The 25,397-nt window shown below is 37.0% G+C and overlaps 1 protein-coding gene across 1 annotated transcript in view; it reads right to left on the reverse strand.

Moving 5' to 3' along the window:
• The window catches only part of PIAS1 (protein inhibitor of activated STAT 1), a 140,480-nt gene that overhangs the window by 20,505 nt on the left and 94,578 nt on the right, over positions 1–25,397 (reverse strand). The window contains exons 6-8 of the mRNA XM_017513592.1: positions 24,118–24,252; positions 17,339–17,444; positions 6,250–6,323 (exon numbers count right to left, since the gene is read on the reverse strand). Of these exons, the coding sequence (XP_017369081.1) occupies positions 6,250–6,323; positions 17,339–17,444; positions 24,118–24,252 (315 nt within the window). The remainder of the gene's footprint in view (positions 1–6,249; positions 6,324–17,338; positions 17,445–24,117; positions 24,253–25,397) is intronic.

Genomic DNA, 25,397 nt, shown 5'->3' on the forward strand with positions numbered 1-25,397 from the left:
TCTTAAAATTAACATACAGTACATAATACCTGATAATAGACAGCCATGTTACTGGTTTCTGTGTATCTGTGTATTTACTATACTATACTTTTATCATTACTTTGGAGTGTAGTCCCTTTACTTATATATATTTTAAAAGTTAACTGTAAAACAGCCTCAGGCAGGTCCTTCAGGAGGTATTCCAGAAGAAGGCACTTTTACCACAGGAGAGAACAGCTCTATGCTTGCTACTGCCCCTGAAGACCTTCCAGTGGGACAGGGTGTGGAGGTGGAAGGCAATGATACTGATGATCCTGGCCCTGTGTGGGCCTAGGCTAATGTGTGTTTGTGTCTTAGTTTTTAACAAAGTTTAAAAAGTAGAAAATAAAAGTAAAAAATGTTAAAAATAGAAAATGGCTTACAGAAAGAAAGAAAGAAAATATTTTTGTACATCTGTACAATGTATGTTTTTAGCTAAATGTTATTACAAAAGTCAAAAGTTAAAAAAAAATAAGTTTATAAAATAAAAAAGTGACAGTGGCCAGGCATGGTAATTACAATGGCCTGTAATCCCAACACTTTGGGAGGCTGAGTGGGGAGGGTCACCTGAGGTCAGGAGATTGAGACCAGCCTGGCCAACATGGCGAAAGTCCATCTCTACCAAAAACACAAAAATGAGCTGGGTGTGGTGGCACACACCTGTGATCCTGGCCACTTGGGAGGCTGAGGCAGAAGAATCACTAAACCTGGAAGGCGGAGGTTGCTGAGAGCCGAGATCACACAACTCACTCCAGCCTGGGCAACAGAGGGAGACTCTGTCTCCAAAAAAAAAAAAAAAAAAAAAAAAGTTATAGTAAGCTAAGGTCTATTAACTGAAGAAAGAAAAATATTTTGAATTTATTGTAGCTGAAGTGTACAGTGTTTAAAAAGTCTACAGTGATGTAAAGTGATGTCCTAGCCCTTACATTTGCACACCACTCACTCACTGACTCACGAGGAGCAACTTCCAGTCCTGTAAGCTCCATTCATAGTAAGTGCCCCCTACAGGTGTACCATTTTTCATCTTTTACACTTTTTACTCTACCTTTTCTGTGCTTAGGTACATGAACACTTAGCATTGTGTTACAACTGCCTACAGTATTCAGTTTTATAATATGCTGTACAGTTCTGCAGCCTACGAGCAACAGGCTACCCTAAGATACGTAGTAAGCTATACCATCGAGGTTTGTGTAAACACATCTGATACTTTTGGTGCAAAACAACAAAATTGCCGAATAGTGCAATTCTCAAAGGCTAGCCCCATCATTAAAGCATGCACGACTGTATGTTATTAATTTATATGTGTCTCCTCCTACTAGAAACAGGCTGGACTAATCTCCTTGTCCCCTCCCCATACTTGGAAATACACAACAGTAAGACAGTCCTGTGCACTGATAAGGCTTCAGTTGTGCATGATGAGCAATTCCAGGAAGCATCACTCATGGAAAGTACACAGGTCATACTCAGGAATTTACAGTGCAGCCTGAGATTGAGTTCTGGTGTTAGAATGAATCCTGGCTCCACTGCCTACCTGCTGTGTGAATCCTGAACTTATTTTATTTAATCACTCAGAGGTTCAGTTTTGTAAAGTGGGGACAAAAATGGGATCTATACAATATGACTGTGAGGATTCAATTGTGTTTACTGCATAGTGCCTGGCACGTAGTCTAAGTTTTCAATAAATAGTAATAGTGTTAATTAAAGTACAGAAACATATTTGCTTTAAATCACTTTGTACACTAGGAGACCCGCCCAAATGTCAGCTTAGTCACTCTTTTATTCCGGGCTCACAAAGTACTAAAAAGCTCCATTAGACTTCCTTACTGCACTTCTACTTAATTTTTTTATTTTTTGAGAAAGAGTCTTGCAAGCAATTCTCCTGCCTCAGCTTCCCGGGAAGCTGGGATTACAGGCGGGTACCACCATGCCTGGCTAATTTTTGCATTTTTAGTAGAGACAGGGTTTCGCCATGTTGGCCAGACTGGTCTCAAACTCCTGGCCTCAAGTGATCTGCCTCCCTTGGCCTCCCAAAGTGCTAGGATTACAGGCGCGAGCCAACTGCCCAGCCAATTTTTTATGATTTGATTCACATAAGCACCTGATAAAAAGGCCAAAAGTAGTTATTATAACAGAAAAATTACCATTAGGCAAGATACCATGTTGCATTAGTTCAGAAACATTTTCCAAGTAACAATCTGGTTAGTTACATTTTTCTATCTTAGGTCAGACCTTAACTTATCTATGAAATAGAAATTCCTATTTTATTTTTTATTTAATTTTTTATTTTTATTTATTTTTTATTTTTTATTTAAGGTATTTTTGCTACTGCCTTAATACTAAGCAGAGAAACCACAGACTAAAAATTCTAGACAAATATAGGAATAATACACAAGGTTTCTGAACTGCAGAACTATAAGGCTGCTTCTGATTGTTTATGAAGACAATGGATAACGACGGTAAGAAATAAAGATTGTTTCAGAATCCAAGCCATAGGCCATGAAATTTACTCTGAAAAGCAGCTGTTTTCCAAAGGCCTTCATCTCACATACCTTTACTCCATGATCTCCAGCTGTCAGTTCATATCTTTTAGGCAAGAGAGCAACTCTCAAGCCTTTATCTTCAGCTACACTGACAAGGTGACCTACAGAGTTTTTAAGGAACACTTACACAGAAATGGTGCAAGAAAGACATAAATGGGTACATGAAAGCAAAAGTTCACTTTCAAATGCATTATTAGCTGTCACACAGATGCCTTACAATCATAACTATTATGTGATAATTCTCATATTCCTGATTTTTAAAAAAATTACTAAATTCTAAATAATTATCTGAAAATCAGATATCAATTTTCTCCAACTTGGTATCAGGAGGGAAGCAGAGCTTTGAATGTCTTCATCTTGTGATTTCCTTTATAGGATATAAATTATGTCTGCATCATTTGCAAATAAACACTTTAATTCCCAAATGTGTTTTCTAATGCCACTAACTTTATTAGTGCTTTATTAGTAACTGATGATGCTGCAAGAGAAAACATTCTAGACATAAGTTTTAACCAGCTTATATTTTTTAAAAGCACTAAAAATGTCAATAAAATGGACATATTAAAAATAATTTTGGCTGGACGCAGCGGCTCACACCTGTAATCCTGGAACTTTGGGAGGCTGAGGCGGGCAGATCACTTGAGGTCAGGTGTTCTAGACTATGGTGAAACCCCGTCTCTACTAAAAACACAAAAGTTAGCCAGGCATAGTGATGGCCACCTGTAATACCAGCTACTCAGAAGGCTGAGGCAGGAGAACTGCTTGAGCCTGGGAAGAATGGAGGTGGCAGTGAGCTGAGATCGCACCACTGTATTCCAGCCTAGGCGACAGAGCAAGACTCTGTCTCTAAAAATAAAAATATTTAAGAAGGGCCAGAGTGGTGGCTCACATCTGTAATCCCAGCACACTGGGAGGCTGAGGCAGGCGGATCACCTGAGGTCAGGAGTTTGAGACCGGCCTGGCCAACATGGTGAAACCCCATCTCTACCAAAAATATAAAAAATTAGCTGGGCGTGGTGGCGTGCTTTTGTAGTTCCAGCTACTTGCAAGGCTGAGGCAGGAAAATCACCTGAACCTGGCAGGTGGAGGTTGCAGTGAGCCAAAATCCGGCCACTGCACTCCAGCCTGGATAACAAAGTGAAACTCAGTAAAAAAAAAAGAATAATTTCATAAGATTTTTTTCACAATAATAAATATTTGATAAATACATTTCCAGAGTTTATCTTTTCTCTTCTAACAATTCCAACTAGTTTGTATTTGGGTTTACAAAGCAGTTTTTCAAAGACTCCTCCACCTCTATTTTTAATAAATCAGAACCATAAAATTCTCAAAGAGTAAAAACATTTTTAATTATTTTTGTTGCCTTTAGCTAAATGGCACACAAACAACAGAAACTCATTTATTTTGAGCTCTGTACATCACAACAAGGGCAATTGAAATGCACAGTAAGACATCATATTTACATATTTCAAAGAGAACAAATCTCTTTTATTATTCTATAAATTTGATATATAGATGAGTTATTGCTAAATTTTATTTTTGAGTAAAAACATACCTAAAATATATGATCTTACTATTTCAGAATAACTGTAAGGGATTATCCCTTTAGCCAAATAGAAACCCATGAAAATATTATAATTATACATTTTACACCCCCTCCCCCCCCCACACACACAGTTGTTTTGCTTTATAATCTGAATTTTGAAAGCAGATGTCAATTTAAAATGAACTGCTGGCCAGGCGTGGTGGCTCATGCCTGTAACCCCAAGGGAGGCCAAGGCAAGAGGATTGAGGCCAGAAGTCCAAGACCAGCCTGGGCAACATATCAAGACCCTATCTCTACCAAAAAAATACAAAAATTAGCCAGGCATGGTGGCACATGCTGGTGGTCCCAGCTACTTGTGGGCTTGAAGCAGGAGCATCGCTTGAATCTGGGAGGTCGAGCCTGCAGTAACCTGAGATGGCAGCGCTGCACTCCAGCCTGAGTGACAAACTAAGACTCTGTCTCAAAAATAAATAATAAAGGTGCAAAGAGCAAAATGTGATTAATATTTTCTAATAATACAGAGACAAGCACCTGACGAGTACAGAATTAAAACATAGTTCTACAAATACTTCTAAGATTTATATTGAAGTGCTTATTTATATGAATAAATGCTTCGTATAAGTGGTTAAATGTAAAAGCATCATATATATTAGTAAACTATAAACACTTTAAATTAGATTGCAGAAAAATACTCTTTCCAGTGATTTAAATGGAAAATGAAGTGTATGTACTTTTCCAAATTTATTGTATTTTCTGAATTGGTGTTTTACAACAAAATGAGGTGGCAAAGAACAAAAAGGGAGAGTGAATTAAATCAGGGTTTTCGAGAAAAAGGATAGAGTAAGTATACATCTTTTTCCCTTTTAATATTTGACTTTTTCTCACCCTCTACTTCCCCAGTCTGTGAACCATTTTTCTAAGCATGAAAACAAACACAAAAAACTATACAAAAACCCACATCAGTCTCCTTTACAACCTAGGCTATTATAACATTTACCTGGTTACTTAACTAAAGAATTTTTAACAATAACATAAAAAGTATGGAGTCAAAATATTTTTCGCAAGAAAAAAATTGACTATAAACAGGAATAAAAATAAATGTTACAGGAATAGAAGGATATACACATAATGATAGAACTTGATTTTAATTAACTTCATTGTATTTTTTCTATAACTTACAAAAACTAATTCATGATCTAATAATTTTTTCATATTATGTTTGAAGTTTCATGAATTACAAAAGACTAATATTTGTAATTACAAATAACATTTAATTTCTATTTAAATTAGCTGTTTCTTTAAGAAGACAGTAACTTCATCATCATCTAAGATTAGTAGGATCTCAGTATCAAAAGCTTTCAATTGAATCAGGCCTGTCTGAACAATCAGGCAAATCTGGAAACAGATGTGTCCTTTCATTCTTTCCCCCCAATTTAAATATGATTAGTTTGATTAATTATAGAACAAAAGGTAATAAAAATGCCAAAGTGATTTACTATAATTTTTCACATATTTTCATTTGAAGGCCATATTCAACCACCATTCCCTACCAATGAAATTAGTATAACATATTTTTGAGGCCTTTTCCCTTACAGGTTTAATAATTTGGTTAAGTCTTGGAATCATTATTTATTTCATGAAAATGATTGATTCTGACCTCATTTTCTGGCTTAAAATATCTCAAGGTTTTTTTTTTTTAAAATAACATATTCGGCTATTTAGGCTGAATAGAGGTTTTTAATTGGTGAATTGTTATAACGTGGTCATTGCTGGCAAAATGGTAAATGAGATGTGTGGTAAACATGGCTAGATTTTTACTCAGAAGGGTACTATCCTAAAAAGTAAAATTTTTATAAATACACTGACACAATAAACATTTCTTATTTTGAGATTTTACACTGGAGCCTGAGAGAAGGTCATTAATCACAGGCCACATTTAGATATGTCCTAGTAAGAGTAGATAATTTTTTAAGACTTGTTTAGATTCCAAATGCAATGCCTAGATGTCTTTCCACTTTTCATAAACTGTAACAATAGTGGCCATATTTTAGAAGTAAACAGAATTTCTCAAATAGTAAAAATGCTTAATAAAAAGAGAAAATGTATATTAAAGTTTCTGGAAAGCAAGTAATCGTTAACACTTACTGGACATAGTAGAGAAACCCTTAGGCTGGTTGTAGCTATTTCACTATCTGGATCTGCAGTCAACTTCTCTTTAACTGATATTCATTGAAGAAGAAGAAAAAAAGCAAACAAAGAGAATAAGTTTATTAAAGACACATTACTGGAGCATTTAAAAATAAAAAAAAATAAGAAGTTTTAAAAAAGGAAAAGGAGCTCAAAACTAATCTCTCAATTATTTCCCAATCAATTGACTGGCAAGATAAAAAACAACCATAAGGCTTTCAATTTCTATACTTTTTCTGTAAATTTCCTATTTCTCCCTTATGGGACAAAAACCTGCAGCAATATGAGAGAAATTTCTCTAGTACGTTGACAATATTCAACTGATGGTAGACGCTTTTTCTTTTATAACTCTAAGATACTGGATCAAGGTTTTCTTTCTTTAAACTATGACTAATATTATTTGGACTCTTCTATTTTTGAGGAAATTAATAATTATACATTTTTGAAAGCTCAGAAAATAAAAATATTTACTGTAAAACAGCTTAAATTATCTGTAAAAATATATATTGTAAAACTTTAAATTATCACAATAGTTCCATTGCTTTTTTTAAAAAAAACTATATAATTATTTGAATTTTAATGTATTTATCTATAAAATACTTGTGCTGTCTTGGGCAACTCAATCCTCCTTTCTCAACTTAACTTTACTTATAGTAAAATTGGAACCCACTCTAGAAAATCTTTAAGGCCTTTCACTTTAAACTTATGGTTCTTACGGGAGGAGACACCAGCAATTTTACTTTTCCAAGACTATTCTTTCATGCAGTCTGATATAAAAGACTTTTTACTTCTCATTTGGAAACATGAGCTATCTGCTGCCTCTGAAAACCTCAGTAACAAGAAAAAGCATTACAGGAGTGACACAGGAAATACATATATGTAATATTCCAACACTTTTGGAAACTGTCCCATAACTTTAAAGTCTCATAAAGAAGCTATAAGTGGGGTAGCTGTTTACATAATCAATAGAATTTCTGAACTGTGGTACAAGTAAGTGTGACCAGATAGACACCATACAGAAATGAAAATGAAGAGAGGGAAATGTACTTGGATAAGTTACAATTTCAGACTCTGTTGTGCTGATAACCACTTATGAGAAATCCTACCTTTATTAAACACAGTGCCCTGGATTTTAGTCTGGATTTTCTGAGATGGTCCAAATCCTGGATATCCTATCCAACTATTTCCATAAATCTCAAAGTGCACATCAGACCTACCTACAGAACCTTTTCAATCAGAATGAAAAGGGGAATATCAATTGGTAGTTTCTTGAAAGCTCAAGATATGATTCTAATGCCAGACTAAAAAGTCGCTTCATGGCCTGGAAATTCCAAATTTTCAAAGTCTTAATGAATTTCATAGGCTATCTCCTGACATACAAAAAAAGGCATATAGCCTCTGGTTTTTAGTTTGGAAAATATAGTTATAACACTATGCTAATGAATACCATATATAAATTACAAAAAGTATGCCTTTGTCATTATACACCAAATCTTAGTCAATCCTTTCTTATAAATATGATTTTAAACAGTAGTATCTTGTAATTGCCATACAAAATAGAATTCTGATGTGATTACTCACTGTGATGGCTAATTTTGGGGGTCAACTTAACTAAACTAAGGGCTACCTACATAGCTGGCAAGGCATAATTTCTGCAAGTGTCTGTGAGTGTGTTTCTAAAGGAGACTGGTGTGTCAGTCTGTGGATAAGTGAGGAAGATCCACCCTCAATCTTGGCAGACACCATCCCACCAGCTGGGGAACACAGAAAAAACAAAAAGGCAGAGGAAAGGAAAATAAAGTCACTTTCTCTTTTTTCTTGAGCTGGGATACCCTTCTTCTCCTGCCTTTGGGCTTCTGTGCTCCCAGCTACTTGGGAGGCTGAGGTAGGAGGATTGCTTGAGGCCAGGAGTTTGGGACCAGTCTGGGCAACATAGTGAGACTCCATCTTTAAAAAGAAAGAATTCCAGGTTCTCTGGTCTTTGGACTCTAGGATTTGTACCACCACATCAGCCCTTCTCTCCACCCCTCTTAGGCCTTTGGCCTTAGCTTGATAGTTGGCGTCCTGGGTCTGGGGCCTTTGGACTTGAAGAGCCATATCACTGGCTTTGCTGGTTCTCCAGCTTGCAGACAGCTTATCTACTGTGGGCATTCTCAGCCTTCATAGTCATGTGAGCCAATTCTCCTAATACATCTCTCAACTTTCTGTCTCTCCTTTTCCCCCTTCCCTCTCCTTCCCCTCCTAGAGTCTCTCCACAGAACCCTGACTAATAACCACTCTGCATGCCTTCACCAATCATCCTACCAGCACCCTTTATAGACATAGCAAGCAATGGGTATAGTAACTGACTTTGAGCTTTACATATTTAAATTTCTACTTAAATGAAGAAACACCACAGATCATAATATCAGCCTTATACAAAACAAAGCTCAATGTTCAGTGCTTAGAAAATAAATTGGAATAAGAGAGGCAACACAAAGTAGTGGTAAGAGCATAGGACCTAGAGATAGCCTAGGTTAGAATTCAGTCTCAGTTAAGTCAGTTAACCTCTCTATGGCTGTTACAACATCTGGTAAATTGGAACAATAATAGTACCTCACAGAATTGTTTTAAGAATTAAATGAGTTAATACGCATAAAAACTTTTAAAATACACTTGAGCCTGGGAGGCGGAAGTAGCAGTGAGCTGATATTGCTGCCACTGCACTCCAACCTGGGTGAGAGTGAGATCCCGTTTCAACAAGGTTTTTGTTTTGTTTTGTTTTGTTTTGTTTTGTCTTTGAGGCAGGGTCTTGTTCTGTCGCCCAGGCTGCAGTGTAGTGGTGCGATCTTGGTTCACTACAGCCTCCGCCTCCCGGGTTCAAGTAATTCTCCTGCCTCAGCCCGAGTGGTTGGGATTAGAGGTGCGTGCCACCATGGCCCGGCTAATTTTTGTATTTTTAGTAGAGATGGGGTTTCACCATATTGGCCAGGCTGGTCTCAAACTCCCAGCCTCAGGTGATCTGCCCACCTCAGCCTCCCAAAGTGCCAAGATTACAAGTGTGAGTTACCATGCCTGGCAACAAAAAAAGTTTTAAAATAATCTCATATTATTCTCAACAAATATTAGCTATTGTTACTTTCTTTTGCCATCACAGATCCAATGCTAGTCCACTTATTCCTGTAAAGATATTTTTAAAGGTCCTACTGGGATCTTGATTAGACTGGATTAATTCTATAATTTGGAGAACTAACATACAACAATAGTCTTCTGATCTGTTAGCAAGATATATGTCTCCATTTATTCAGGTCTTCATTCAGTTTTTCTCAAAGATGTTTTATAAGTTTTGGGCATACAAATCTTGCACATGGTTTGTGTGATGTATTCCTAAGTGTTTCATATTTTTAGATGTTACCATAAAATCTTGTTTTGTGAATTTCAATTTCCCTGTGTTCATTACTAAAAGAAATACAATTTGTTTTTGTATATTGACCATGAATTCTCTAACTGTGCTAAACTCACATAGTATTTCTAGTAGCTTTTTTGGAGATTCTTTGGGATTTTTTTCTATATAGACCATAAGATCTCTGCAAATAAAGACAATAATTATTTATTCATTTCTAACCTGTGTGTTGGTTTCTTTTCAAAATTTTCATGTCTTATTGTGCTGTCTAGAATCTCTAGGGCAATGCTAGGAGCAGATATCCTTGCCTTGTTCTCAATCTTAGGAGTGAAGCATTTAATCATCATTAATGATATTATCAGCTGTAGTGTAGACTTTTTATAAATACCCTTTATTACACTGAGGCAGCTCCCTTCTCTATTTTGCTGACAGTTTTATCATGAATGGATGTTGAATTTGGACAAGTGCTTTTTCTGTATCTCTGGAGATGATCACGTGATTTTTCATTTTTAGTTTGTTGAGGTGAATTATATTGACTTTTGAATGCTGAACCAACCTCATATTACAGAAATAAATTCTATTTGGCCACTATGTATTGTTTTACATACTGGACTTAAGAATATTCAAAACAATTCTGAAAAAGAAAAACAAAGTTGGAGAATTCTACCTGATTTCAAGACTATCAAGCTATAGTAATTAAGATTCTCATTTGGCATAAGGATAGACATACAGATCAATGGAAAAGAAGAGAGTCCAGAAATAGATTTATACATCTACAGTCAATTGGTTTTTGACAAAGGTACCAAGGTAATGAAATGGAAGGAAAGACAGGTCTTTTCAACAAAATGTTGTTGGAATATTTGGATATCTATGTGGGGGAAAAAAATGAATCTCTACTCTTACCTTGCACCATATACAAAAATTAACTCAAAATGAATCACAGACCTAGATCCAAGAGCCCAAACAATAAAACTTCTAGAAGAAAAGTAGAAGAGAGTGTTTGTGACTTTCATTTAGGCAAAGATTTCATAATACATAAAAAGCATGACATTTAAAAATGGGCAAAAGATTTGGCAGATACTTCATTAAAGAAGCTATAAGAATGGCAAATAAACACCTGAGAAGATGCTTAACATCCTTGGTCATTAGAAAAATGCACAATGAAATACCACTACATACCAATCACAATGGCTATAAGAAAGCAGCCTGATGATACCACATGCTGGTAAGGGTGTGGAGCCACTAGAACTTTCACACATTGTTAGTGCAAATGCAAAAATGGTATATTTACTTTATAAGAAACTGCCAAAGTGTTTTCCATGCACTTATATGACCCGGCAATTCCACGCCTAGGTATTTATTTACCCAAGAGGAATGAAAACGTACGCCTACAAAACTGAGGTATCCATATGCAAAATGTAAATGTTTACAGCAGCTTTATTCATATTGCTGCAAAACTTGAAATGATCCAAATGTCTGTCAATTGATAAATTACAGTATATAAATGAAATGCCACTCAGCAATAAAGAACAAACTACATGGATGAACTTCAAACGTATTGTACTAAGTGAAAAGAAGCCAGACGCGAAAGGCTACATATTGTAGGATTACATTTATCTGACATTCTGGAAAAGACAAAGCTATAGAGCAGAAATCACGTCAATGGTTAAGGGGATAGGGTAGAATGCAAAAGGCCACAAAAGAACTTTCTGGGGTGATTGTGGCAGTGGTCCATGATTGTGTACATCTATCAAAGGAATTTTTATTGCCTATAAATTATACTTTAATAAACTTCCTCAAAAAAAAAAAGAGAGAAAAAGGAAGAGGAAAGCACTATGCTATATTTAATTACAAGAAAAATAAAGTGAAAGTAAAAGCCCTTATTCTTTGCGAGCAAGGGAATAAAAAATAAGACATATAATATTTGTCCTGCTGCAATCAGTCGACATGTGGGAAGCTCTCTGGGAGTTAGAGTTTTCATATTGTTACAGTGATCCGCAGCGGTATAACAGCATTTTATTGCATGACCTACAATAAAGTTACAGCTAGCCACATTTAAAATTAATCTTGTTTTTCCCCAATAAGTCCATTTGGGAGGCAGAATTAGTCTTGTTTTTAATCCCTGTTGTCATGAGCAACAAGAGTTAGCCACTACTCACATGACACTGCTTAAATTTAAGTAAGAAACACGGCTCATCAGTTATACTAGCCACATTTTAAGTGCTCAATAGCCATATGTTGCTGGTGGCTACCATATGGGACAGTGCAGACAGAGAACACTTCCATTGTCACAGATTGTTCTATTAGATAGTGCTGTTCTAGGATTGCTATTATTTTAAGATAATTTCTATCCTTCATTAATATCAGATTATTTTAATTCAGCCTTTAAAATTTTTAAGGCTGAAAACAATCAAACATATTAAGATCAATATTTTATTGTATAGGCAAAGAAACAGGCATCAAGACCTGATTTTTTTCTCTAGACGTCTTTTCATCAGTTTACTTCAATAAAAATATGCAGATCTACTATGCAAATGGTACCGTGCTGAGCAACAGGGATTCAAGAGAAAAATAAGATTAAATTCCTGCCCCAAAGAACTCATAATCTAGGAGAGGGTCAAGATGCTCAGTAAGCTCATCTCTAATGCGCTCTGATGGAGGTATGTTCAGGAAGCTAACCAAAAGTCAATTTGTCTATTCTGGGGGTACTGGGATGCCTCCTGGAAAAAAGTGAACCAGAGGATAATGACATTAAGCAGAGGAGGCAGCAGGGGAGTTTTGAGGCACATAGCACGAAACTAAAGCACTGAAGAAAGACAAGAGTTCCATATTTTTGGGATGTAAAGCATGAAAAGAAGGGTGAATACAGACGACCCTGGAAAATAATGAGCAGGTGCCACATCATGGAAAGCTGTATGTGTCATGCTAACATAGTTGGAGTTTTTATTCCCTTGGTGTTAACAAGCCATGAAATGCAAAGGGATATAAGATTTCAGATCTGTATAAATCACCGACCTGGCCACGAGAGGAGAGATATAAAAGGAAGTCAAGAAAGGAGAGGGATGTTTATCTAAGAGTAGGTTTTTAAAATAAAAGCAGCATATGAGAGCTTAAACAAGGGCAATGACAGCAGTGATGGACAGGAAGATACACTTGAGAAATATTTAGGGAGTAAGTTTGAGAGGAGTTGGTGAGTTCAGTTTTAAATACTTGAGTCTGAGGAAGCAGTGGAATGTTTAGGTCAAGGTAGTTAGCTATACAAGTCTGAAATGCAGGGGAGAGGTCTGATATGAAGACATGTATTGGGGGGTAGGTGTTAGTTTTAAACCACAAGCGTGTGTAGAAAAGTGCACCTAGGATGAAACTCCAAGGAACACCAACATTTAGAACGCTTCCCATAAGAGAATCCATTGAAGGCAAGTGATCGAGAAGCTAAGGTCAGAGAAGAGGAGAGAATTTCATGGAGAAGGTGGTTCATATCAGATGCAGCAGAAGTATTCAGGATGAAAATTGAAAAGATACACTTTAAGCAATCAGATAATCATTTGTGACATCTGAAAGAGCAATTTCAGTGGAATGATAGAGAGTTAAAGACCATAATGAGTTGTAGTGAGGAGGTAAAAAGAACAAGTGTAGACTATTCTCTCAAAAATTAGGATGAGAACAATGGGAGGAACACAGAGCTCTATCCATAGAGGAGCTTGTTTTCCTATTTTTTAAAAGACAAAAGAGACTTGATAGGATAGGGTGACAGAAAAAGCCTGCAGACAGGGAGGAACTGAAAACACAGGACAAAGAGCAGATAAATGAGGGAGCCAGGTCTCACAATACTGTTACTGAGCAACTCTACCTGGATGTCTCATCCCATCTCAAACACCACAAGTCTAAGAGTGCACGCTGATCCCCGCCCCTGCAATTCGATCTTTTCAGCACAGTTGTCTGTGTAAATGGCATTACCACATTACCTGGTACTTGAGTAAGAAGCCCAGCACTCCTCCTTGACTCCTTACTCCACACACACAGTCAATGCCATTTCAAATACTTGTCAAAACTGTCGACTTCTATTTCTGTCTATAGCTATCACCTTAGTTCAAGACATCGTCATCTCTTACGTATACCATTACAAATAGGTTCTCAACTGGCCTCATTGCATTAGCCTTGCCTTCCTTTGATTCATCCTCCAAGTGAGAATCAGATTGTCTAAATGCAATCATGTCATTTATTCCTCTGCTTAAAAATCTTGTAATGATTTTCCACCATCTATCTTTATACCATCTCTGTCAACTTATACCTATCCATCTCTCTAGTCACCCTCCTTTTTGGCGCTCTCTCTCTCTCTCTCTTTTTTTTTTAACAATAGAGTCTTGCTGTCGCCCAGGCTGGAGTGCAGTGGTGCAAGGTCAGCTCACTGCAACCTCTGCCTCCTGAGTTCAAGCAATTTTCCTGCCTCAGTCTCCTGAGTAGCTGGGATTACAGGCACATGCCACCATGCCCAGATAATTTTTTTGTATTTTTAGTAGAGACAAGGTTTCACCATGTTGGCCAGGCTGGTCTCAAACTCCTGACCTTAAGTGATCCACCATACTCAGCCCTTCTTGACTCTATTCCAGCTGTACTGGCCTTTTCTCCTGGCATTTTCTCTTCCCATCTTGGAGTTTAACTTCTTCTCATCCTTATAATCTTGCCTTAAGTATCACGACACCAGGGAGGACTATGTTCCCCTATTGTACACCTCTACAGAACTGCCTGTCTATCTTCTTTAAGGCATATGTCAAAACTGTAACTCATTAACGACTTGTGCAATTATTTGATGTCTGTCTTTCTCACCAGACTGCAAACTTCTGGGGGATGCAGAGATGGTATGTGTCTTGTTTAATGCTATATTTTCCTGTGCCTGGAACGTAGTACTCTTAATACAATTTCTTGAATGAAAAGGATAAATGAATAAAAGATTAACTTGGAGCAGGGAAAGGGACATTTCCTCCTGACACTGAAGGGAATAAAGTGAGGACTGGGCACAAATGTAGATAAGCTGAAAGTAATTACGGTGGCACCGGGATTAAGGAAGAAATGGGTGGTTTAGATAATTCACATCTTGTAGCCCCAATTTTCTTGCTTGGCAGAGTGTTGAGAGAGGGGAATAGTGTTTGAGTAGATTATGTCTAAGGCTTGAAATAAATGGTGAAGGGAGAAGGGAGAGGAGAAAGAAAATTAAGAGTTGGTAAAAGACTGTTTTTTGGTGACAGTTGTGAGGGAACAACTCTACACAAAGGTAGAAACTGCAAGACAAAATCTTACTAAGTCAAATGAAACAGAGAATGGATTTCTCTGTGAAAAGTCTAAATAATAGTGAAAAGTCTAAATAATAGCAACTTCATTCTTTCAAGAACATTAGAGTATCTGGCTTCACTACTAAAACTTTGCTAAATAACTTATATTAGGTTAGGAATGACTTGAAATGAACATATTTGTAAGTAATTTGATTCTTCAAAAATATCTGAGATATCTGATATTCCTTTTGTGAAGTAATTTTAAACAGAATTTAATTACATAATTTGTTGGGATTTTTTTTTTTTTTTTTTTTAACAGGCAGCATATAGGTAAAGGTAGATAACCTGTTTTTTGGTCAATTACAACAAATTTCTTACTGGTGGGATCCAAATTAATATTCCAATGGCTTCCCTGGCCAATAAGTAAACTAACGTATCAATTGCCACAAAAATCTCATCCAGTGTACAATTATTCTCCACATCCAGCAGTATATCAGAGTAGAAATCGCTTTTGAATTAAAGAGTTTTTGCTGCTTAATGGTAGCTAATAGTGGTTTCTCAGAGAAAATCAAATAATTCCAGACTCATGTTTCCAATCTCCCTCCAGGTGGTGCTACAGCTACAACCGGAGAAGAGCTAACAGCTTGAGCAGAGACAGTTGGCCCTATCGTTGTTGCTGTTCTTACTACTAAATAAAACAGCTTTATCTGCCTTACTCTTTGGTATTCCCTTTCCCATACAGGCTCACATAATTCTACGCTTTCTGACTGGCTGAGATTCTAGTATTATCAGGCAAATATGAAGGTTCTCAATAGAATGGCCAGGAGTAACTTCAGCAAGACTGTCATAGAAGAAAAGTTTTCCTGCACGCTTCAAGGCAGATGTCTACCTTTCTGTCAGGATCGCCACCATTTTCTTGTCCCTGCCAAATGGTGCCTCCACTCCTGCAGACCCCAAACCAGTGCTGTCCTTCTAGCTCTCCATCATCTGTCAATGCACGCCTACTGAGGCATTAGCTCAAAGTGTTCTATTGATTCAGGATTAGCTGAATTTTTAAAGGACCATTTTAATAAAGAAAAATTCTTCAATTAACTATTAAGGGCATATTGATATTCAGGGGTATTGGGATCTTTTACTCTGGCCCAGAAATAAGTTACAGAAAAGGTTAAAAGTTATGCTACAGAACGAAAGCTGCTCTTATTATCTAGTTCTTTCCACCAGTATTCCTAAGTACAAATCTGATAGTGGCCTTCATTAATCAGCTCACATCAAAAGTCCTTAAAGGATAGCTATCTAGGGCCGGGCGCGGTGGCTCAAGCCTGTAATCCCAGCACTTTGGGAGGCCGAGGTGGGTGGATCACCAGGTCAAGAGATCAAGACCATCCTGGTCAACATGGGAAACCCCGTCTCTACTAAAAATACAAAAAATTAGCTGGGTATGGTGGCGCGTGTCTGTAGTCCCAGCTACTCAGGAGGCTGAGGCAGGAGAATTGCCTGAACCCAGGAGGCGGAGGTTGCGGTGAGCCGAGATCGCGCCATTGCACTCCAGCCTGGGTAACAAGAGTGAAACTCCGTCTCAAAAAAAAAAAAAAAGGATAGCTATCTAACGCCTGCCTATGAAAGTTTTGTTGCCTAAGTGCCCAGCCCTCACCCCCAAATCCACCTAGCCCCTACCTCTCACAAATAAAAGAATAAACAAAGAACTTAGTTCACCTCTTTGGAAAGGCCAAACCCTCTGACCTTAAACCTTAAAAACTGAACAGCCCCATTTACAGACCTCACATCTCAAACTGAACATATCAAAACAAACCATCCAGTAATTCACATATATGAACCCAGACTTTGAAGAAGTGTTAGAAATCACATGGCATAAACCTCTTGTTACAGACGAGGATGGTGAAACTCAGCAGTAGTGTGACTTGTCCACAGCCATGTAAGTGATTAACGGCAGAAGCCATGTCATGATTATTTCTACCACCCCAATGGCTCTTTTCATTTTGTAAATGCAGGAGTGAGGCCATCATATAACTCTGTATATTTTTCCTTGATAAACTTCTAATCTAAAATAATTTTCTTGAAATTTATGTCAAGATTCCTTTCCATTTCCTAGAATTCCTTAAACATTGATTTATTTTATGAAGTTGTAGGAGAATATTCTTCCATGTTCATGCACTGACTTCAAAAAGCTAACTTGAAGATTAGTAAAATATAGATTATAAAATATAGTTCATGACAAGGATATTAGAAATATTCTTATTGTTTTACAAGCTCAGAAGCTTCTCAGTGTTTTTAATCCTCCAGTGAATAAACAAATTCTAAAATTTCTTGAGTTAATACTACTCTAACCTTTAACTATAAAATAGCTGAATAAGTGAAATATGTTTATCATACGTACTTAAAGCTCTAGAATGATCCGGATTCCTTATTCCCTTTGCTCGTAATCTCTGAAGCAGAACTGTTGAGGACAACTGTTTTACAAGATATACTGCCATGGAATAGTTCTGGAAAAAAAAAGATGTAGAAACAAACAACATATATAAGTAAACAGCATATCTATTTTAATCTCACCTTGATAGCGAAAGAAAACTAACACTTCTTAAAACACCTACTATGTGTCAAGCACTGTCTTAGGTCTTTTCATGAACAGTAATTCAGTTAATCCTGACCAAAAAGCTGCTGAGATGATCATAACCCTGTTTTTGTGGATGAGGAAACTGAAGCACAGAGAAGTAAAAGAACTTGCCCTAATTTTGTTAACTTTCAAGTAACAAAACTAGAATTTAAATCCAAGTCTGTCCTGGATTTAATATTACCTATACTTAAAGCTAATGAATTTAAGGCACTTACATGAACGAATACTGCTAAGACTAAGCATAAGCCAAGGCCAATACGATGTTGAAGTTATAAACCATATTTAGTAGGTAACAGATATATCTAAAATAGAATCTTTTTTTTTCTTAATTACAAATGAGATGGGCTTCCTAACTTATACCTTTTAACCTTTCTCTTCAACTAGCTCTTGAAAAGATCATATTTGGGCCATTATCACAACAAGCAGGGGGAATATTAAGGAAGGTTTTCAAAGAGAAGCTGCTGGTTTGGCAAATGAACACATGAATATCCATTACCAGCAGAGGGACTACTCAGAGATGACAGAGGGAGAAGGGGACACACACACACAAAAAAAAACCCAACAAAAAAAACAGTTAATCAACAAGCTAAGACCAAGTGAAGGGAACATGATTGGATAAAATAAAGAAAAGATGGCTGAGGTTCAACAAGGGTAGGAGAGAGGTCTAAATGAGAAGGACCACTTTCTATTTGGTGCTGGGATCAAGAGGAAGAGCAAAAGACTTGAAAAGAAGTCAAAGGAAAAATAATTGCTGCCATCTTATATTTCATAGCTGCACACATTTTTCAAAGCATTCTTAACATAAACTGCCTACTTCATTTAAACTTCGCAGAAGGCCTATTAAGACACAAACAGGATAGGTACTTTTCTAAGTGAAGGGCTGATGAAACTGAGGCACAAAAACATTATGCAATCTGCTCATGATTAGGCAACAGAGCAGACGCTAGAAACCAGGAGGAAAGGGTGGGAATATTAAGACAAGGAACTTAATGATCAAGGCCAGTATACTCTACAGTTCTTGCTTTCACATACCCTACTTGCTTTGAACCTCTTAACCTAGGCCAACACACATTCCAACTTTCAGATACTTTTACATTTTGAAAATGCACTCTCCTCTTTTGGCACAAAATATCTTACAATACTCTCTAGAAGATCATATTTTCATTTAAAGTTTGGAAAGCTATCTGTGTTCACAAGCTACACATTTTCCGGGAGGAGGAAAAAGAAGTGTCAAAAAAGCTAATTTACTTTCAATAATAAATGTCACAATATATTAATGAGAAACAAGTAACGTTAAAACTTGCCTAAATTTTAGAGCATACGAGATACTAATCTGATATAGCATTGAAAAACTTCTTTTATTTTTTTATTTATTTAGAGACAGTCTCACTGTGTCACCTAGGCTAGAGTGTAGTGGTGCAATCTCAGCTCCCTGCAACTTTCACCTCCCAGGTTCAAATGATTCTCCTCCCTCAGCCTCCTAAGTAGCTGAGACTACAGGAGTGTACCACCACACCTGGCTAATTTTTGTATATATATTTTTTTATGTAGAGGGGTTTCACCATGTTGGCCAGGCTGGTCTCGAACTCCTGACTTCAAGTGATCCACCTGTCTCAGTTCCCAAAGTGCTGGGATTACAGGTGTGAGTCACTGGCCCAACTGAAAAGCTTCTTTTAGAAAAAAATCTTATTCATCATTATTACTTACTTGCTTAATGCTTCAAGCATGACAGAAACTGGAAAAATGCTAATTAATAATATGAAATTAAGTATTGACAACTTGAATCTTTAGAACTTGGAATTACCCTAAGGCTTTATATAAATATTTAAGGAGAGATCAAGCTGAAATTGCAAAAAGTTCAGTGAAAAGGTATGTTCACTCTAGTTGAAACATGTGACCAAATGGGGGGGGAAAAAAAAAAAGGCAGCAAAAAGAATGTGGTACTAACAAATGCCACTTGTACTGGTAATATAAAATGAAATTTTACATCATATGAAAGAGGCTCAGCAGCAAAAACAAACAAATAACAACAACAACAACAAAAACCCACCAAAGCTTAATAGTGATAAAGTATCTTTTCTAGGTAGACATTATTTTAATTGTACCTTCTAATCCTTCAAATACTAACTCCAACTATTGATATTGTTAAATTATACTGATGTTTTTGTCTACTGCTTTTTTAAAGTCTTAAAACTTCTTTGTCAAGTTCATGAGATGCTTTCTCTATAACTGAAATATCCTCTACTCGTCATGTGCCCCTTACAGTAGTACAAGTTGGTATCCCTTATCCAAAATGCTTGGGACCATAAGTATTTTGGACTCTGATTTTTTTTTCTTTCAGATTTTGGAATATTTTCATTATACTTACCAGTTCAGCATCCCTTATCTGAAAATCTGAAGTCTGAAATGCTCAAACAAGTATCTCCTGTGAGTCGCCTGTTTTGAATTTTAGAGCATCCTGGATTTCAGATTTTCAGATTAGGGATACTCCACATACATCTAAATAATTTCTCTACAAATAATGAGAGTTTAACAAATCCTAAAAGCAGTCATTACCCTGAGGAAGGGGAAGAAGATACAATATAACTCACTTATTTCTTTCAGGTACATGCTAGCTCTCCTACTGATTTCATTTGACATAGTTGCAACATTTCTCACTGGCAACTAATACACAGTCATGTGCAAAACAGTAAGATACTCTACATTAACTATTCAGAGTATCTTCACAAGCTGAATTAAAACAGCAATCTAAAAACAATCTATTAAGTTATTTTCTGGGCTTTGTAAAACAATAACGTGGATTTGGCATCTTACTTCCCCAGAACAAGGTCTTCCAATCATTGTAGTTTGGAAGCCTTCCAATGTTAAGAGTATTTCCCCCTCTCCTCTGTGCTTTTTATCAGTAGCTATATTCCCCTCCCCTCCTACATTTTCAGACTCCTCTCATATTTCACCAAAAACACTCCCTTTCTTCCTTGGTGAGCCATTCTTTTAATACACAAAAACAAAACAAAACATTTTCAAAATTTTCCTCAAAGAGGGAGGAAAAGGGAACTCCAAGGTATACTAGAAAAAAAATATTTAAAACCTAATGATGATGTATGAGCTAAAGAAAAAATATAACCCTGAGAGACGTCAAAAAGAATTATAATTCAAAATCCGTTTCTAAAAATATCCAGCAAAGGAGGAATATAGAAATACATCACTGATATAATAAGGTTCTACCAAAATTAACCATCATAATAATGTTGTTAACAGTAGCAGTATTCTCATTCACATAAGGAGCAAGTCAAATACGTCCACTAGTGCCCGAATTATTTAACACTGTTTACAAAGTTCTATCTAGCAGAACGAGAGATAAATGGCAAAAGTATTAGGGTAATATAATTTGTATGGCATATCTCAAACTCCAAACTGTCAACGCAGAAATACCAATAAATCATCTAAAAGCTGCTAGAGCCAACATATGAATTTAGCTATGAAGTAAATATTCAAAAATAACTAGTCTTTGAGTAAGACAATAAATAAATTCTTTGAAAATAGAAAAAAAGATCTACTTCTAATAGCAGTAATAACAACAACCAACATAGGAATTAAAAAAAATATACAAAAAAAAAAAAAAAAAAAAAAAAAAAAAAAAAAAAAAAAAAAAAAAAAAAAATATACAGACTTTGTAGGAAACCTATTAAATTGCTGAGGAATATAAAAGAGGATTTGAAAATACAGTTCCTGAATGGTTATATGAAATACTGCAAATAAATAAATTCTCTTTAATTTAATCTATAACTTTAAAGAAATCTCATCCAAATTCTCAGAAAGATGTGCAAGTGGGGTATAGGAGGGAGGAAAAGAAATGTGATAAAGTAACTCTACTTTATCTGGAAGAATTAATGTGAAGAAAAGTAATGCAGGAGAATCAACGGCGCCCCCGCCAGTGTGGCTCCAATAACCACCAATATGCAGATGACTCACTCACATTTTTTCCCTCTAGCCCAGACGTCCCCTTTGAGCCTATCTGCACCACTGACTATTCAGGATGTTTTACAGGCATTTCAAACGCAAAAGTTTCAAAACTAAATTCATGATTTCACCATTAGTCCTCCAATGCCCATTCTTCAAAGTAAGACAAAACAATACACACCTACACTCAGTCCTTTTCCAGTGTTTCCTCTATCTCAGTAGCAGTATCATTCACCTAGCTACCCAACCAGAAACCAAGGACTGACTCATCAGTGACATCTCCCTTCCTCTTAGCCCTCGACTTTCAATTCATCATTTAATTCTGCAAATGCCTTGACTTACCTCCATTCCTACTGCCACCACTCTAGGTTAAGATACTATTTCACTAATACTTCTGCAATAGCTGGCTCCTAAGAGATGTCCTTTCTGCACGATTCTGGCCTCTGACTAAACTATTTACCACTCCAAAGACTGACCTTTTCTAAAAAGAAGTAAGACACTATAAACCCTCTGCTTAGAAAGAGAAAATCCTGGCCTGGCACAGTGGCTCACGCCTGCAAACCCAGCACTTTGGGAGGCCAAGGCAGGTGAATCCCAAGGTCAGGAATTCAAGACCAGCCTGGCCAAAACAGTAAAATCCCATCTCTACTAAAAATACAAAAAGTTAGCTGGGCGTGGTGGCATGCACCTGTAATCCCAGCTACTCAAGAGGCTAAGGCAGGAGAATCTCTTGAACCTGGGGGGTGGAGGTTGCAGTAAGCAGAGATCACACCCCTGCACTCCAGCCTGGGTGACAGAGTGAGACTCTGTCTCAAAAAAAAAAAAAAGAGAGAGAGAGAAAATCCTTAACTTTAACATTACCTACAATGCCCTGCATGGTTTAGCCCTATCTTACACCTCCACTGCATCTCATATACCACTCTTCCCCATTCTCTGTACTCTAGGGGTGACAGAGTGAGACTCCACTTCAAAAAAAAAAGAAAATCCTTAACTTTAACATCACCTACAATGCCCTGCATGGTTTAGCCCTATCTTACACCTCCACTGCATCTCATATGCTGCTCTTCCCCATTCTCTGTACTCTAGTCAGAGTGAATCCCTCTCACGCCTACCACTGGGCTGTTGTGTGTGGGTGGTTTCCTCTGAACCTTTTGTCTATTCTTACCCCTCTCTCAGCTCTTGGCTCAGTCACTACTTCCTCAGGGAAGCTCTTGCTGACTGTTCTCTCATTCAAAGTCCCCTTTGAAACACTGTAAAATTACCATGTGCCTCTCTTTTATAGCACTTATAAGTAAGTTCACATTTTTTGTGTGTAACCACTGGGCCTCTAGATTGCAGGCCTCATAAAAATGAATTTTTCCTCCCTATGGTAGTGCCAGTTTTGAGTATAGTATACGGCACATGGTAAGCAGTCAATAAATTTCAAATGAATTGGTATCGGATACATATGAGCTCCTATCAAGAAAATTGTCCCAAAAGAGAATGCTAGACCAAGAAACAATACAGCAAACGATCAGAAACACATCCAAGATATGTAGAAATTAAATATGTAACAACGGTGGCTTCAGAATCAACACATTTTTGTAGTTAACAGTATTAAAACTGGCTATTTAAAAAGCGAAAGAAAGCAATTTTACCTCATACCATTTACCTCACATACATTTAATATGAACTAAATATTTAAAGGTAAAATATGAAACCTTAAAAGTGTAGAAGAAAATAAACAAGTAATTCCACAGCTTGGGAAGGGCAGATAGGCAAAACATGACGGAGATGAAGAAAGAGTATATAAAGGAAATAACTGGTTAAGATTTGGCTATACAAAAATTTTAATCTTCTGCATATTAAACAACAACATAAAAAGGCAAACAAACTGTAAACAAATATTTGCAACATGTAACAGAGAATTAAGTTTTACTCTATGAAGCTCTCATAAGAAAAACAGCAACAGAGAAATAGACATGGATAGAGTTGTTAAATGTAAATAATCACAATGTAAAACATATTCATTCTCAGTAATAATGAAAAAAGTACTAATTAAAGCACAGTAGTGGCATTATTTACCTAACAGAATTGGCGAAGATTAAATAAACACAAAGAAAATAAATTTGCACAACATCTTTGGAGAAGGCAATCTGTCAACGTACAGCAAATTTCTTAAAATTCTGTATGCTCTTTGACTTTGCAACGCCACTTCTGAGAATGTACCCTAAGGAAATTATCATATATGCATGCAAAATTATAGCTACTTCAATGAATCAATCAATAAATCAAGTAACATAATAGTAGGGAACAGGCAAATTTATGGCATACTGATACTGGAATATGATATAGTCACTTAAGAACATGTGATGACACAGGAGACATTTATGATAAATTGTTGAGTAAAAGGGTCAGGTTATAAAACACTAGATACTTCATAATCCCATTTTTCAAATGTAAACATGTTGAAAACTCACTGTGAGACAAAAATAAATCCTTTTGTAGCTCATTTTACGTAATTTACATACAAACTCAGGTAGGCATGGTGATTAACCCCTCCATATAATACAAAAATCTGGTAGATACAAAATTTTACTTACTCTTCCAATTTCTGCAGTCCAAGAAACAACAATGGTGTTTGGTACTGTTGTAGACAGTCGGACAAGTGAGGTGATATTAATTGGTCGGCTGGGTCGCTTTGGTTCCACGCCATTTTTTGTAGGTGGAAGGTAACCCTAAAAATGAAGTATAATTTATTTATACTTATTATTTCCACAATCATTTTAACTTATTACTTCCACAATAATTTTATTAACTTCCATTCCTTAAAAAAACTCTACAAACTACATGCTGCATTTATGTTTATTATTTTTCCAAACAACTTTATACTCTCCTTACAGTAAACCTGAGAAAAATATTAGTGATGAAAATTGAAAATCTCTTAAATTTTGATTTAAAGATGAATTCATAGCAAGCTTAGATAGGTATATGAGGAGTATTTCAACGGAACCAAAAACAGTCCTCACCCTTATCCCCCGTTTAAGACATAGCATTCTTCAAATCTCCATTCTACCATAGGCTTATAAACTCACAAGAACACAACTAAGATTCAGTTGAAAAGACAACTTCTCCCCAATATCCACACCAGGTGCAGTGGCTCATGCCTGTAATCCCAAACTTTGGGAGGCCGAGGAGGGTGCATCATTAGGTCAAGAGATGGAGACCATCCAGGCCAACATGGTGAAAACACGTCTCTAATAAAAATACAAAGATTAGCTGGGTGTAGTAGTATGTGCCTGTTGTCCCAGCTACTCGGGAGGCTGAGACAGGAGAATCGCTTGAACCCAAGTTAGGGTTCCGACAGGAGCCGAGATGGCGCCACTGCAGTCCATCCCGGTGACACAGCGAGACTTCGTCTCAAAAAAAAAAAAAAAAAAAAACTGTCCGTTTCAGGCCGCCGCCGCGACAGGAGCCGCCGCCATGACTGCGCATCTGCAGTGGATGGTCGTGTGGAACTGCTCATTTCCTCATCAATAAGAACTAGCGAACAGTAGCCGCTGCCACGTCTGCGCATCTGCAGTGGATCTTCATGCGCAACTGCTCGTTTCCTGATCAAGAGGAACAAACACACCAACAGGAGCCGCCGCCATGTCTGCGCATGTGCAGCGCATGGTCGTGCAGAACTGCTCGTTTCCTGATCAAGAGAAACAAACACACCAACAGGAGCCGCCACCATGTCTGCGCATGTACAGCGGATGGTCGTGCGGAACTGCTCGTTTCCTGACCAAGAGGAACAAACACACCAACAGGAGCCGCCACCATGTCTGCGCATGTGCAGCGCATGGTCGTGCAGAACTGCTCGTTTCCTGATCAAGAGGAA

Source organism: Cebus imitator, unplaced genomic scaffold, assembly GCF_001604975.1.
Source record: "Cebus imitator isolate Cc_AM_T3 unplaced genomic scaffold, Cebus_imitator-1.0 Scaffold496, whole genome shotgun sequence".
Classification (NCBI taxonomy): Eukaryota; Metazoa; Chordata; class Mammalia; order Primates; family Cebidae; genus Cebus; species Cebus imitator.